General features: G+C 41.4%; 1 protein-coding gene across 2 annotated transcripts in view; it reads right to left on the reverse strand.

The window, feature by feature from the left end:
- CAPZB (capping actin protein of muscle Z-line subunit beta) overlaps positions 1-16,795 on the reverse strand; it is a 61,799-nt gene that overhangs the window by 27,283 nt on the left and 17,721 nt on the right. For both annotated transcript variants that reach the window (XM_076356031.1, XM_076356030.1), the window contains exon 3: positions 6,157-6,278. In XM_076356031.1, coding sequence (XP_076212146.1) covers positions 6,157-6,278 — 122 coding nt within the window. The remainder of the gene's footprint in view (positions 1-6,156; positions 6,279-16,795) is intronic.

Here is a 16,795-nt window from a genome sequence, read left to right on the forward strand (position 1 = left end):
ATTTAAAATTATTTTCATGCAAATACAAATAGATTGTGTAGTTTATTTGGGATCTGACAGTATTTGAGCCAAACACTGCTGTCCAAATTCTCCTCCCCTATTTTGCTTTGAAATAAACTCTACTTTTAGCATAACGTTAGGAAAACGTTTCAACAGTTTGAAGGATTTAACAGGGTTTGTAAAGCTGCAGGTTTTACTACGATTTCTGCAGGTGTGGAAGAGATTTTGTGCTCTTAATGAAAGACTTGGTATTAAAAGATTAATGGAACCCTTTGCCCATCTGCTTGAGACTTTTATAATTCCCATTCTGTAAACCTGCATTCTCCATTTCCCATTGGAATAACCAACCTACGTATATCACTGCTAGTTTAAAGAAAGGTACCTCTACCCTTTACCTACTCACTTTTCAAAATACTCCAGCCTACTAGCGCTAGGTCTTAATGCAGTCCATACGTAAGGGCTTTTTTCTCAGTAGCCATTTGTTCTTCATTTCTCAGAAAGGCATCTAGTTTTGACATCTTTAATGCAAAGCACAAAGAACAGGCCGTGCTTCGCTCTGGCTTTGCGCTTTCACAACACTTCACTCCTCCCTACCACATCTGACTCAAAAGGTGAGACACCAGGAAAAGCTAAATCATTATGTCACTTCCACCCAGAGCAATGTTTTTCAGGTGGTGGTTCTCATTTTAAAACAGTTGCTTAAAACTGGGTTGCTTTGGAGAAAAGTCGACAGCTACAGCAGTGCTCCTTTACCTAACAACTCTCTGAAATCTGGAAAAGATAACGCACAAAAATCACCACCGGTGCTATCTGCGGGATTCCCAAATGGCACACCTACGCCCATCAGGCAGTACGCCCAAAACCAAACACCAAAGTTCAGGGAGACAGATCATTGACCTCGCTATCATGACGTCTGCAAAAGCAAAGCCAGGGTTTGTATGCCAGGCAATGCAGAAGTGTACTGCTACCTTATCACTGGCATTCATTAGGATGCACTTACTTTTTTCTTTCTCTACTGAATTTTAAAAGGCAGATTCCAAAAAAAGCCTACTGTTTTCTGTAAACACGGAACACTGTGCTTCTCCATCATGTACGAGGAAATCGGTGAGCAGAGAACCCATGCAGAAGCCACAGTCAAGATACTTTTAATCGTAAATATTAGATGTCTTTTGCAGGCTGCAGGAATGGGATTTAAGGGAAGCCTAGTAACATAGATTCTTCTAGCTAGCAGATTGTGGCATTTTCAACCCATTACAGTTGGAGCCAGCAGCAATTTCACCTAAAAAAAAAACAAAACTCATAACACAACCCCATTTTTTTTTTCTTTTTGTGGAAGAGTACTCACAACACATTTAAAAACTTAAATGGAGGCTATTTGAAGAAAGACAGACGGACAAGCACTTAAATTTCAAAAGTCAGACCTCTAATTTCCCTAAAAGAGAATGTTTTTTGTTTCAGCTAACAGGTTTCAGTGTTGTTGGCACCAAATTCCCCATAAGGATTCCATTTAATAGAGTGATCAAACATACTTAGAGTGGAAATGTATGGACAAAGTCAGGGACCTTGAAGTCGTATTAAAAAAAAAAAAAAACCACCTTAATAAAAGCTCTGCCTTGACGATGTGGATTCCACGGCTGTTTGATATCCTCCACAAACCTTTGTTATTACAGGAGCACTCGCAGAAGTGCCTGCGAGACCATGCGCACAAAAGGCTGCTCCCACAAGCAGCAGCGTGATAATATGAAGAAACCGAAAATTATCTATTTATGAAGATCCAAGAGAGACTCCAAATATCTATCTTCTGGTCTGATTCACGTTCAACATGGAGAAAATCAAGCCTGTCTAAATATGAGGAAGGAGTAAACTCTGATGGGCCAAGCATTAGGATATTCACTTCCCTGTGTGCTGCCCCATGAAACTGATGGAGTTATCACCTGAATGGCCAAACACCCCGCACCAGCTTTTTTCCAAAGCTAATTCCCAGTCAAATTGTAAAGCCACTCAAAAAAACCCCTACAAAACTTGATTCCCAGTGAGAAAGTCTGACTACCTAGCTCCATCTTTTCTGCCAAAGTAGCATGAGGCTCTGCTGTCCGCAGAAAGCTTTGAAATCCTTGGATTAGTATTAAAAGAAATGCAATTAGCAACCTCTCCAATAAGAAGAAAACTGGTGTTCAGTTTGAAGCGTGCAGTGATTGGGGATGTAGCATGTTGCAGACAGGGAACAGTATTTCTTGGGACTTCTAATCGAGCGTGTGGTTCTGAAAAATCTTTGTGGAAATATCAAAAGCTTTTAAAAGCACAGTAAACTCCTCCTAGATTTCGGCCTAATTGATTAAATTAGTGTAAGAGCCACTTCCCAGTAACAACTTCAGATTTTATGAGGTATGAATAACAGCGTCTGAACACAGGCACAGAATGGGATTAACACACGCACATGTCAGTGTCACTTGGTTTTCAAAGGCTTTTGCTTTGTGCTGAAGGAAAGAATTTACTTCATGAAACAGAGCTGAGACCAATCAATTCCAGAAGGAAGAATCACTTCAATCCAGAATGCTTGAATCAAAAGCCTTAAAGAACAGCATTCTTTAATGCCAGCAATTAATAAATTATGCCTATTCTATACAAACAAATGAAACAGCTTTTCTGAAACCCCATTACTTAATAAGTCCTGAAAATTTCGAAGTGATTTAAAAAACATAAGCCCCCCTGTTTCCTTGTAACTATTTAAGTATCTTCTCAGCAAGAAAGAGATTGAGCGAATTTCAGAGGCAAGCATGAAACTAACCTTAAAGAAAGGGCTGCCACATGCACTAATTAAACACGGAGGGGCGGGGGGGAGCAAGTGTTAGTAGTTATTGCAGCATGTCACAATACTGTTTAACAAGTGCCTTTTCGAGTTTCCTGTGCCTCTGGTGATAGATGCTCATGTCAACAGCCCAAAGAGGATGCAAGGGGACTGCAAGAAACGTATCGCAACTTCAGCGAGAAAGCATCTCTTGAAAGACCCACAAGAAATACAGGATCTAATCCCTTCTCCTGCATCTGCCAGAGAGGATGCAGCTGCGTGAGTACATCTTGTGGAGGGCAGAAGCTGTAAAACTCTAGTCTAGCTACTAATTTAGAACTGATTAAATGCACGTAGCTGCTAACATAGATCTGACCAACTCAAGACATACAAGCTTAATGCACAAATGCTTTTAAAAGGCACCAGGCTCTTTTGTAGAAGGTTGAACAAACTTTCAATGTTGGACTAGTAGCCTAAAGAACATGAGTGAACACTTCACCTTAGAGACCTTCTTACTTCTTGGCCCACTGCAATAGGTTATAGTTAAAAAAAAACTCATCAAGATTTACACTCAGGCACAATCCAGATGCACTGTTAAACTTTGCATCCATTATCAGTCTCCGCCTCCTATTTCTAGGACAAAATGAATCTCAGCATGTTCTCTGTGTAAATCATCTACAGACAGATATGCTTTTAGTGTAGGTAAGTACCTTTCCTGCAACTCAAAGCGACTGAAACCAATTAATATAGAATCTTTTATAAGCTTACCTGCTTCTGCAATGATGGCCTGAGCCAAAGAAAAAAAAAACCTGTTAAAATATTTTCTGGAATTCCACTTTGAAATAGAATTCTTGAAACATTCTGGCCAGATGAATATAAAACACTACTGCAAATATGCACAAAACAAAGCTAAATTCTTACTGTAAATCAGTTCCAATTGTTAGCACTAAAAATGTAAGCTATTACACTGAAGCTGCTAGGAAAGCCAGAGATGTAACCCTTATAATCATAACCAGAAGCAGCAGAATGGCTGAGCTGTTAACTCAGGACAGAAGATGAATGGTGGTCGTTACTTCACAGCCTAGCACCCTTCGCTAAGAGAAAAGAATAAAAGCTAGGTGATGCAATATTCACAAAGGTTTCTGGACTATAAGCTTTGTGATTCTTAATTAAATATTTGGAACTATGTCACTGTGACTACAGCCATTAAGAAAAATCGGGCAATGCAAAAAAGAGGGGGGGAATCGCTCTACTGTAATCATCCTAATGGCAAGGTATAGAATAAAAACATTAAAAGAGAGACTGCATTCAAAGTGGCAGTCAAAATACTGAAAACTCATTGTACCATTCCAGTATTACAGCCCCTTCTACTTCAAAATTTATATTGTAATTACATACAGCTTATATTGTTCAAATATTTTCATTGGTTTTGTCTACAGTCTTCAGAATAAATTAGCTATTTTGGTAGAGAGGGATCCCTTCTGTTTGCTAAAAACTTGGGCCGAGATTCTCATACAGAATAAATGACATCGCATGTCCAAAGTCAGACTCAGTCCCTTGCAAAACATGAGCGAAAGAGCCTTTCCCAGCTGGCAAGTCCACCCTGTTTTGTACACGCAGAAGATGATTTTGTTTAAACCAACTGCTTGCATCATCTCTTTTGTGTTGTTATCCATTCCAAAGATTTTACAGCCTTGCAACAACAGATGGTTTAATTTCTTATCAAGGCCATCACAGTCATTTCTTCTAGATATCCGACTGGTTTTAATTCTCTAAGATATAACTATACTACAGAAAGCCTAAGAGAAATACGTTAGTCACCCCTTTAACAAGGTAACAACATCGCATTTTAGGCTTCAGTGAATGACTGCAAATGACAGTAAAGAAAACGTGCAGAAACACTGTGGTTTCTAGGAGAAACCACATCTTGTCCTGGAGGCAGACAATGGGGACTGTATTGGGTTTGCGTGGCAAGGTTTTGGTAGCAGGGGGGCTACAGGGGTGGCTTCTGTGAGAAGCTGCTAGAAGCTTCCTCCATGTCCAACAGAGCCAATGCCAGCCGGCTCCAAGACGGACCCGCTGCTGGCCAAGGCCGAGCCCATCAGCGACGGTGGTAGCGCCTCTGGAATAACGTATTTAAGAAGGGGGGAAAAATGCTGCGCAACTGCAATTGCAACCGGAGAGAGGAGTGAGAATATGTGAGAAGCAACTCTGCAGACACCAAGGTCAGTGAAGAAGGAGGGGGAAGAGGTGCTCCAGGTGCTGGAGCAGAGATTCCCCTGCAGCCCGTGGTGAAGACCATGGTGAGGCAGGCTGTACCCCTGCAGCCCATGGAGGTTAACAGCGGAGCAGATATCCACCTGCAGCCCGTGGAGGACCCCACGCCGGAGCAGGTGGATGCCCAAAGGAGGCTGCGACCCTGTGGGAAGCCCGCGCTGGAGCAGGCTCCTGGCAGGACCTGTGGACCCGTGGAGAGAGGACCCCATGCTGGAGCAGGTTTGCTGGCAGGACTTGTGACCCCGCGGGGGACCCACGCTGGAGCAGTCTGTTCCTGAAGGACTGCACCCCGTGGAAGGGACCCACGCTGGAGCAGTTCGTGGAGGACTCCCTCCCACAGGAGACACCCCACGCTGGAGCAGCGGAAGAGCATGAGGAGTCCTCCCCCTGAGGAGGAAGGAGCGGCAGAGACAACTTGTGATGAACTGATGCAACCCCCATTCCCCATCCCCCTGTGCTGCTGGGCGGGAGGAGGTAGAGAAAATCATGAGTAAAGTTGAGCCCAGGAAGAAGGGAGGGGTGGGGGGAAGGTGTTTCTAAGATTTAGTTTGTATTTCTCATTATCCTACTCTGATTTGATTGGTAGCAAATTAAATTCATTTTCCCCAAGTCGAGTCTGTTTTGCCCGTGACGGTGATTGCTGAGTGATCTCTCCCTGTCCTTATCTCGACCCACGAGCCTTTCGTTATATTTTCTCTCCCCTGTCCTGCCGAGGAGGGGGAGTGATAGAGTAGCTTTGGTGGGCACCTGACATCCAGCCAAAGTCAACCCACCACAGGGACCTGCCTTGCAAAGGTCATCAGATTAGCAGCCATACAACCACGTTATTTGAAACTGAAGCACTCTACAGTGGTCTGGAGATGAAGATGTTTATGCCCTCTCGCGTTACGAAAATACTAAGAACAACTTCCATAGTCAATGTCTTACTAAAAAGAAAAGGATTTGAAACAGTCCCAGCTTCATCGCCAAGAGTTTAGTATCGTTAAATCTTTTTTTGGCTATAAATAAGAGGCAGAAGGGACTGCAATACTTGTACGTAGCTCTCATTTACAAAGTAAACAAGTTACTCCTTGCTTTGGATATGAACTCACCTATATGAGTCTCCATCTCTGTTGTAGTCACACAATAGATAGTCTTTTCCTACCACCTTATCTCGTGCAATCTTCAAGGGCTGATCAACAGAGGAGAGGAGATCTTCACAGAGGCTTGGGACCTGATGGTTTGGAGAAAAACAGGGAGGGAAGAGAGGGCAACACATTAAGGTTAAGAGAGACTGGCATCCCTAAGAACAGATTTTGTTATTAATAGCCCACATCTGTCCCAAAGCCAGAAACCCTTTAAAAAAAAAAAAGCAAGCTGCAGTTAGTTACAACACAATCCTATGTTCCCACCTCCAATAATTTCAGATTTAATTACCTAACCACTAGTGTGGTCCAGTACACTTAAATACATACATTCTCGATGCTAACTTCTTGCCAAAGATGGCCAGTAAAGTGATTGTCGAGGACTGATGGATAAAGGTAAATATTTATAATGGAGTGGAAACGAGGGAGCTGCTAAAAGAATACGCCATCCATACGCTAGAGAGTATTTTTCACAAGCTCCCACTCTGGGTAGAGTTTAGAATAGTTTCCAGGCAGCTGGCCAAACATTACCACGTTGGCTAATAAAAATACGCATGTGTCTGTGTGCATGCACACATAAAACCAAATACATCTCCTACACAGGTAGCTTTTAATGGATTCATAATCCCAGCTGTCTCCCTGCACTTCACGTGGAGAAAGACTACAAGATCTGCTTTTAACATGGCAAAGAGGCTTTGATGTACTGCACAGAGATGAGGTGACATTTTGCAGCCTGAAGCTAGCGTGGATGCAAGCACAAGCAAATCAAGCAAATTCCATCCCATGGCCTCTTGTTCTGGGGCTGACAGCAGCCCCGTTATCAATATCAATATTCCTATACTGCAGGCTTTGGCCATGCTAGCAGCTTCCTCCAGGAACTTCATCTCCCCCGTAGATACTTTAGGGCACGTGCAGCAGTATGCCCCAATCCACCTGAGGGACGATCAACAAATCGTTCCTGGAGCTATTAAACAATTGGTGTATTGTGTGTTTCCCTTGGGAAAAGCATTCCAGATTTCACCCCTAAGGGAAAGGGACTAAGTAAAACACCCTTTCCCAACAGAAAGTTGGGAATGCAACAGGATATAGGACAACTGGTAAGCTCTTTAATACATTGGTGACAACGGAAGATAAAATAAATAACCAATGTGGAGTCTCGTCTACATTATAGAGATGAAAACCTGATTGAGAACATGAAGGTAAAAGGCCATGCAGGGTAAAATTAATCATGAAGTGATGAATTCACAACTCACAAGAAATGAAAAAGGGAGGAAGAAATAAGGAAAATATGGAAATGTGCTTTCTTCTCTTCAAGCCATTGATTCAGTGAACTGGTTGGTATGATTTCAAAGGAAAGAAACCCAGAGGAGAAAAAAAAAAAACAAATTAGGGGCGCAACAGCTCCCGAAAGCATAAGCACAAACTATTTTAATGCACTAGATGCGACATCAGAGATCAAACTGCCCGAAACGAAAATGTTCCTAATCCCAAGTACAAGGCAGTAACATACAGAGGATATTAAGTCAAAGTAATCAGGGACAAATATAAAACAACGTGACCACAAAAGACCAAAAAACCCAGAAAGGCCAAAGGACAAAACAAGATGTGGCTAGCAAGAGACACAACACAAAAAAATAAGAGGAAAACCAAGAAATGGTTGGTAAAGTTACCGACAGTGCTGAAAAAGCTGAAACATTAGTTTGAGGTTTTTTACTTCAGTCGATGTACACTGTAATGTGGTAACAAGTGATAACTGAAGAGCCTAGATTAAAGAGCAGGACAGTTAAGTATTCATACAAAGCTAGATGCTTCTCATTGGCGTTCGTCATTTGATACTTGGAGACCTGGCTGAAGCAACCTCAAAACCATTTTACAGTCACTGAGTAAACAGAAGTGGACAGGAAGCAAGCAGCTTTTAGGAAAATCTTTACTTTTTCGGAAAACAGACAACCCTAATACTCCACGGAGCTGATACAAATCAGCAGTGTCGTGGCCCAAGTTAAGTGAAATGATGTATCTGTGTTCATGAGCCCATCTGGTTCCACTTTGTCTCTTCCTTCGCTTCTCCATTAGCTATTAATTTTAGGCTGACTCTTCAGGCGGAGAGCAACTTGAGATGACTGCTTCAATTTCGGATGCACACGCAACAAGACCCAACGCACCTCATCATTAAGAGCTATGCTCCGTGTTGTTCCTAAGAGTGACCAGCTGAATATGTTCCTTCTTCTCGGCTGCTCCTTGGCCAGCTGCCCATCAGCAGAGATAAGCGTCTAGGAATGGACGACTCGCTCTGACGTGCATTTAGAATGAGTTATAGTGATGAAAACACAATTTGGAGAAAAGTGGCGTTTTTCCCAGACTCTGTTTCTATTGAATTTCTTTGGGAAAAGCCCTATGTTACACATGCGGTAAGAGAGCACGAGAGGTCTTGCTGTACAATTCTTTGAACTCAAATATACATACAAAGCATTTTCAAAAGAAATCCCAAACTCAAGACAGAGTCAATTCCCCTGCAGAAAAGCTCCTAATAACCGTCTGAAATTGAGACCCTTAGAAAAAGCCACACAAATAACTTTTAAATTTAACTTTCTTTTAAAAACAGCACATGCCTAGTATGGTGCTTCTGTACCGCTCAGTGGGAGAGCACAATCTCCTATTGACTAGAAGGAACTCTTAACACATTGTTTTTAAGATGCAATCTATTTAATTTCCACGTAGCAATGGTGAACTAAACTTATCCCTGGATGATTTGGTAACACAGATATTCATGAGCATGGTCACTTTTCCAATTTCTAAGAGCTGTGGCTAGTCTTACAGCCGTAACAGTGAATGCATTCTATCGCATACTTACTAGAACATGCTATACTATATTATAATACTCTATTGTAACAGCATGCTATATACCTGTTGTCTCTCTGCCACAGACACTCTACAGGACTTCAGGCAATATATTCTTTTCTCTTTCTCCCTTCAGAATAAAACAGGGAAGAAAACCCACTCATCTACTTTGGAAGTATTAGAAATTTTCAACAGTGTTTCTAAAAAGAACAGAGATATTCCAGCTGATGGAACTACTCATGTAATTCTAATTATCGCAGAAACATCCACTTGTGGCATAGTTACCCCAAGAAAATCATTTCTGTATCATTTATTACATCAACTTTCAACAGCTGCCGTACTTCCTTTCTAAGAATGAATTTACAAGATTTATACATACTGGTCTTCCTCTTCTACGTTACAAAGCTGCTTAGAAGGCAAATGCAGTAATTTGAACAAGGTAATTTGCAGCTTTAAACACTTCAGCTACATGTTCATGAGACTATTTGATTCCTTCTGAATTTAGGTCCTTTGCGTTGCAGAACGCGCAATGGTATCTGGCACAGCCAGGCTAAGCTAGCTGCTGCAACGTAAGCCCTGAGCAATTATTTTACACTATGCATGTACCTTTCCTTAAATTCTTCTCCATGTCAAGTATTGAACCTTCCTAAAGCATTTAAATTACTTTTGTGCACATTCAAACTCTCACAGAATTCAGTTTATATTTAGCAAGAAAACATCCAAATCTTCTGATCCCAGCAAAGACAACTCTGCTTAGAAGACCACCCGATCCTCTGAGTTTTCAGTCCGAAACAGTGGATTTGCATTGTTAACTTTTCTTACTAGCTTGTTCTATGTCAACTGAAAAGCCAAAACGCACTTAGGTGCCCGAGTGCACATCTCCAACAGTCATTATATAGAGAACTTTGACTTAAATTTAGAAATGCAAGAAGTAACCCACTCCCCCAGGCCAAATACTGAAATGCCAAAGCAGTGATTTTGTTCAATTCATCACTGCACTATAAATAAGTGTCACTGCGATGAAAACATTGAAGCTATGAGTATTGTTTTATAAGCAAAGACTGGGCTCCCATCTTTATTTTGACACAAGTTTTTCCCACTCTAAGCAGTGGAAGGTCAAGCGTAGAATACAATCTTAACCTTGTATCTTTAGCTAAAGGCCATCATTAATTTAATTTGGTCCACGGCGTACCCTAATGCACCCATGTTTCCACAAATAAGCACTCAATCATCTATTATGGTGGTTGTATGTATAGTCATGGAGCGAGACCACCCTCAATGTAAATTAGAAAAGAAAAAAAAGAGCCGTCTCAGGGGGTCCAGACTCAGCTGCTCAGCCTGGAACTGAACAGCAGCATCATTCAGAAGCACATACCATGCGACAGGGCACTGCGTTTGTGGGATCTTTTTTTCCAAGGAGATATACAATGAACGTGTAGTACAGAGGAAAGAAAAACTGAATGAAAAGTGAGTTACGCATACTCTCCTGCATGTTGAACAAGGATTCTCTTGTCTTGTGTAACAGTATTCTCCATCAGAGCAAGCCAGGTATGTGGACAGTGTTTTAATTAAGTCAACTGCTCTGCTATCAAGACAAATAATCACTTGTGCCAAAGTCGAAACCGTACACTTTTTGGAGCTAACCTAATAATCATTCCTTTTTTATTCACTTTCTGGTAAAGGAACTTATTATCGACTAAACAATTGTTTCTGAATTATTTTTTTAAATATGATTAAACAAGCATCTAAAAAAGGGTTGGAGGAAATAAGAAAAGTACCTCAGCTCTTCATGCCTTACACGCACTCTCCATCCTTGCTTTGATCATTCTGGCTTAATCGCATCAAGTTCTGCGCCTTACATATTCAGGCCAGTTAATATTTTGGCTTACAACTTGAGTACACTAAGGTGGTTATTTTCTTCTACAGCATTGACTGAAATGAATCATATTTACAATTGAAACAGCAATATTGTTAGTGTAAGGTTCTGTGCTTGAAAATAGTCTTTTTCCATGTTTATTCAGAGGTCAGCAGGTACTGACCTCCACAGGAACCCTACAGACTGGAAAACTATGCTAAATGCAGCAAAATTAAAGGTGAAACATCTTTTCCTTAAAGAACCAGAAGGAAGGACAAAGCGAGCTTCGAAAGATTAGCAAAGGCGGCATTCAGATCCATTTGTCTTTTGAATTTGTGTCTATAACGTGCAGGTATCTGAATACGCATGTGACTAGAGCAGTTTTTGATTAAAAGCCACATCCAAACAGGAAAGCGAGTATTTTAATTGCATGTGAACTCTTACGACAACTTACATCATTACAGAAGTGGACAAAACCACTGCCTGCGTCACCTGGCAAAATTGTTCGAATGAGAAGAGCCCATGCGAGTTACCCGGCACTCTTGCAAAATAACCATTTTGGCACACGACCCCCCTTCAGCCCAGATTCCTCCCCTCTGGGCCAGCATCTAATAAAATATTATTATAATTTTTCTGAGTCATTCCACAGCCTCAGAATTTCCTGTCCCTGCAGAACACAGACACGGCCTAACGGATGTTGTGGAAACTCAAGAAGGAAGCCTGGCTCCACTCATCTTGGGCCTAAAACCACTAGCAAAGTCACTCCCACAAATCCACACATTGCTAAACCTTAATTTGATCCATCAGATGTCCAAGGGCCACACATTCTTCAAGCTTTGTTTATTAAATGACACTTAAATGGACTTTTGTGTTCAAGACCAGATGTAATTGATATTGGAAACAGCTCAGCTTTATTCAAGTATTTGCACTGAATTCCAGCACTGCAAGAATTAGCAAAAACAACAAAATTGAAACCAATCAGCTTTTCTGGAAAAAGGCAAATGTTAACAGGATTGCAGATCCAAGACCTAGTTAGCGATGTCATAGCAGAAACGTTACATTAATTACAGAATTTTTCAATTCAGCTCGAGGAACTGCATTTAAAAAACTCTGAAAGGTGACTACCGTTCATAAAACAGGATCCTTGGCATTCTTCCTGTGATTTGCTGGATAAAATAGGGCTTTTGCTAGATTCACTATTCTGTAGCTTACTGAGAAACAAAAGCTAGCCATCTGGCAGGCACAGCTAGACTGCCCTAGACTTTGACTAGTGACCTGCAGGTGAAGGCTTCTGTATCTCATTACCAGTCACAAGTCCCATGAGCCATCACAGCATATCAATATCTTGGGAAGTCTTGACTACTTGTGTCAAGAGTCCAGCTGGTGTTGGAGATATCCAGCAACAATTAAGGGATATGCAGAGGCATACTCTCTCCAGCGATGTTTCTATATCCTAGCTTTCCCCACCCATCTTTAAAAGAGGTTAGATAGGTTGCTAATTAGAATTCAAGCTCATCAAGTGATCTCCCACACACACACTCCTTTAGAAAGATATTTAAACAGACATTTTAAGGATCTCTAACACCAGCAGTGCAGTGGCAGGAGCCTGGAAGAAAAAAAAAAAAAAGGCACAGTTTAGGCTTAAAAAGAATAAGTGAGTATGAAGCCAGAAGTGAAATTCACTTTTACAATCTCAAGCAAGTAAGTGGAGTTGCTAGCTCTAAGCCAAGCATCACATTAACAATTCACATATATTAATTGCTATCTCCAATTACCATCAAGATATCCAGAGGTAATCTTTTCTAGCTGGAAAAGCTCCTGCTTACAGCCACTCACCAAATGGAAAACTGGCTCTCAACAACCATAAATTTATTCAGAGAGCCAGAGCCCCTTTCTTTAGCCAATAATCCTCGCATTAGAAACCCGTCTGGCTGCTGGTGGCTTAGAGCCTATCGCACAAGTCAACAAGTCCAGGAAGAACAGCAGGTCAGAAACTCAGCTTTGAGACCACGAGGCTGTCAATGCACTTCTGCTTCCATTCTTTTCTTTTTAAGTTTTCACTGGGTCTGATTATTTTTTTTAACATCTTCCACCCTCACTAGATGTTCAGCTGGCCATCTGCATTCAATTATTTTATCTTTCTCCTCGACTCTGCATACTGCTTAGGCTCTTGGACTCAAAATACAAAAAGCTCCAGTCACATTCTCATGTTCTTTATGGTCTGTGCAGCCCAAGCAATGCAGTTTTCCTGGGGATAAATTCTCTAGCTTCATATATCTTCAGTCACTAAAGGCGTGCAAGCAGATTTGAGACTTGCCTGGAGGCACGCTAGCTACATGAAGCAAGGTCCTGAATACTGTTCAAATATTTCAAAATCTTAAGTTTATACATTTTTAAATTCATCACTCTGGGACTTTCTAGAAAGTAACACATTCTACTAAAAATACTAAAGCATTCTCCTGTGATGAGAAAGCAAAGATGATCACCTCCCAGATCTTTAATTGCAAACAGAGCCTTGAAAAATAATCCAGTGAAGTTACTGACTGCTATATCTATAAAGAACTCTAGCTTTAATTCTTCCATGGCAGCATAACTTGATTCTGTACTTCAAGAAAGCTTTCACTTTTGGGAATGAGTATTATTTGAATATCAGTCTTACTGTGAAAAGAGAGGAAGAAAGTTGTGGCTGTGAGCAAACCCCACTCTCCTGGCGAGTCTGCTTGTCCATTTTGTGATCCAGTTTTGTAAGGATGATTCTCCATCCCCACACTTTATGCCAGCTGTCTGATTTTTCTGAGTCAGCTGGATTTTTCATCTAATTTATATTATATACACACAGGCAAACATCCAAATTAAACACTCAGCAGGAAATTCGTACTTGCAAAAGGAACCTGCTTAACTTTTACCAAGATTGAGAGCACATCAACTTCCATACTCAAGTCAAAGCCATCAAGACAATCCTGTCACAGACCCCTCATTTGCCGCACATGGCCCATGAGCACAATAAATCCAACTTCCATCTTCCACCTTTCCCAGAGATGCACCCCTCTAAGACACGACAGTGAAGCTGTCTTGCAAAAAAAAAAAAAACACAAAAGGATTCTGGAGGCTGTGACCCCAACTGTCACTCACCTGCCCTGTTATGTGTGCTTCCAAGGTGTCCTAGGAAGAGATCTACAGCATACCTGAATGCTGATGCCTTCTTCGGGGTTTCTCTTGGAAAGAACACAGCTAAAGCACATGGGGACTGACTTACTGTAAAACTTATCTTAAGAGAAAGGAAGCAGGAAGACAATTCTCTCAGATTGTTCTGATCTTTCAGGATAAACCGTTCAGCCACTCAGGAGTGAGCTCTACCACCTTCCTTACTTCATGCCACGCTGTGATTTCCATGAGCCAAAACAAGATCTCACTCTTAAGTGATACAAGAAGCATTTCCATCCAGAAAATATCCTTAATATTCTCCTTTCAGCAAGTGATGAGAAGATGTGATTCACAACTGACTTCGATGAGAAGCGCAGTATATCAACAGCTGCAACTTCTGGTCAATGTGAGGTGATAAGGAGGTGAGACAGCATTTATGCTACACAGTTAACATCTGTATTAATGTTACAAGTGCTATCACTTGGCATATCCTCGTGACAACTCCATGTAAGAGCAGTGCGATCACCTTTAGCAATCCTCTTGTGGGAACTGCTTTACAGTTCGGACTTGGCTGACAGGTAGATGCTCCAAGGCTTCAGTTACCCCAGTTTCCAGAGGAGCTACATGGAAAGTTATTCTAATCTAAATTAGTTGTCCTTAAAAAGGTACGTGCCTACACTCAACTCTTTTTGTAGAGATTTAGAAGTCCTCTTGTACATTTTGACAGCCTCTGAGTAGTCTATTTACAAATAATGACCAAATGAATTCCAACCAGAGCATTCCATGCCAAGGCACATTACCAGCACCACGCACAGCTTCTTTCAGGCAGGACTTCTGGAGTCCTGTGATTGACAAGGTCGCTAATGAACTCTAATTGAAGACTCGGCAGTCTGAAAAATGCAACAACAGATGTGGTAAAAGGGCAAACCACAAACTGTTTTGCTAATTAATGAAAAGTGTCTGGTCTGATGAGGGCCAGTGACCCAAAAATTCTCTTCTTCCACCCACCCTTTTACTTGATGGTCAAGTTTGGACCCTTCCCTTGTCAGCCCAACACTTGGGGGCAGTAATGTACAGCCTTGAATGTATTCCATACACTCATATTGGCACCAAGATGCTCTTTTATTAAAAAGCAGCAGCAGAGCATGGCTTTGAGAGAGTAAGAGGGACCTCAGGGAGGGAACTTAGTGCGGTTATCCTTCCCAGCAGGAATATAAGCCTAGGAAGTAGATGCCAGTTCCTCACTATAGTAGTTTTGGAAACCTTTTTGTATACAAAGACATTTCTAAGTCATCTTCATCTCCTTTCAATGGATCTTAAGCAAGCATCAAAACAGTAGCTACACTCACCAGTCTGGAGATCAATTCCTATAGAAAAACTATGGAAAGCTGAGCTGCAAGCAGACTTCACGTAATAACCTACACTTCACAACGAAAAAAAATGATGCGGGCCTCTCCTTCGTATCTACTCCAGCATGGCAGCGTAATGAAGCAAGGAAACTAAGCACAAAGGAAGCAGGAGTCAGGGTGCCATCTTTTATAATTCTGTCACAAATGTAATGAACCTGCTCATGTTCATCATGCATTTGGAGTCTGACCTTTTACTTCAAGGAAGTTATTGTCTGGTAATGGTACAGGAAACAGAATAAAAACGTCAGCTGTAAAAGTTTAGATGAAACTTGCCAAAAAAGGTCAAAAAACTATTTGCCTGAGTCTGTCTTATGATGTTTTTGGAACTATTACAGGTGGCAGTGTATACACTGCTCTTGCCTAGCTACGGTGTAGACTTCAGTCTTGCGGACGTCAGGCTGAGAATGGGCTGCAGAAGAGGTCTACAGATGTCTCAACAATAAAGAAATCATACTGGATTTAACAAATTATTTCATCTCCACCCCAGAGAATGGACTGCAGTGACTAGTGTGGGAATCACACAGACCCTCCTTTTAACAAGCATCATTCAAACTGGTCTGTTTCATGTTACACTTGCAATATGAAAAGAAGCCCAGTGAGCGTGTTGCTGATGGAAAGCATGTAGAGCACTAATGAGCACCATCCAAAAGTAATTCCAACATTTAGAGGTAACCAGCAATTTTCTGAGTCATTAAAAAAAAACCTCATAGCAATTATACAGACAAGCTTACCATAGCTCCCCAAACAACTCATTGTTTTGAATGGTCCTTGGAGCTGCTCAAACCCCGATATCCGTTCAGTCCTCCAAATTTCATCAGAAAACCAACCGTGTCACAGCAGATCATATCAATGATTTAGTTATTCTGTGTCCTACCTCCAGCAACAGCCACAAAAATGATGCTTTAGGTTGCCAAGAGTTTTGGTGGCACAGATGCAGCCAATTACTAAATGGTTTCAAGAAAGAAATAATCCCTTCCCGCACAGAATAATTTCTTTCCTGACCCACAGAGCTTTCTTACCTGTATCTTGGCTTATGTAACTAAAAGCAGTATTTAAACAGAATTTGATAAATTTAAGTCAGCCACAGCTTTTTGACCATGGGACTCCTCCCAGGTTCGCTGACACCAGCTTCAATACCACTTAGGAACAGACCTCCTCAACTAAACTTTTACCTGGTAAGCAGCTGCTCTTCCACACACGAAGATGACAAACAGCTTGGACACAATTTAAACAATTTAATTAAGAGGTACTAGTTCAAATAGCTGCTGTGTGCAGACCCATCAGATTTTTAGCGTTTCTCGGACAAGGTTTGTCAGCATCATGCATAAAATTCAGACCTGCCACAGAAAAGGGATGTACT

This window comes from Aptenodytes patagonicus, chromosome 19, assembly GCF_965638725.1.
Source record: "Aptenodytes patagonicus chromosome 19, bAptPat1.pri.cur, whole genome shotgun sequence".
NCBI classification, from domain to species: Eukaryota; Metazoa; Chordata; class Aves; order Sphenisciformes; family Spheniscidae; genus Aptenodytes; species Aptenodytes patagonicus.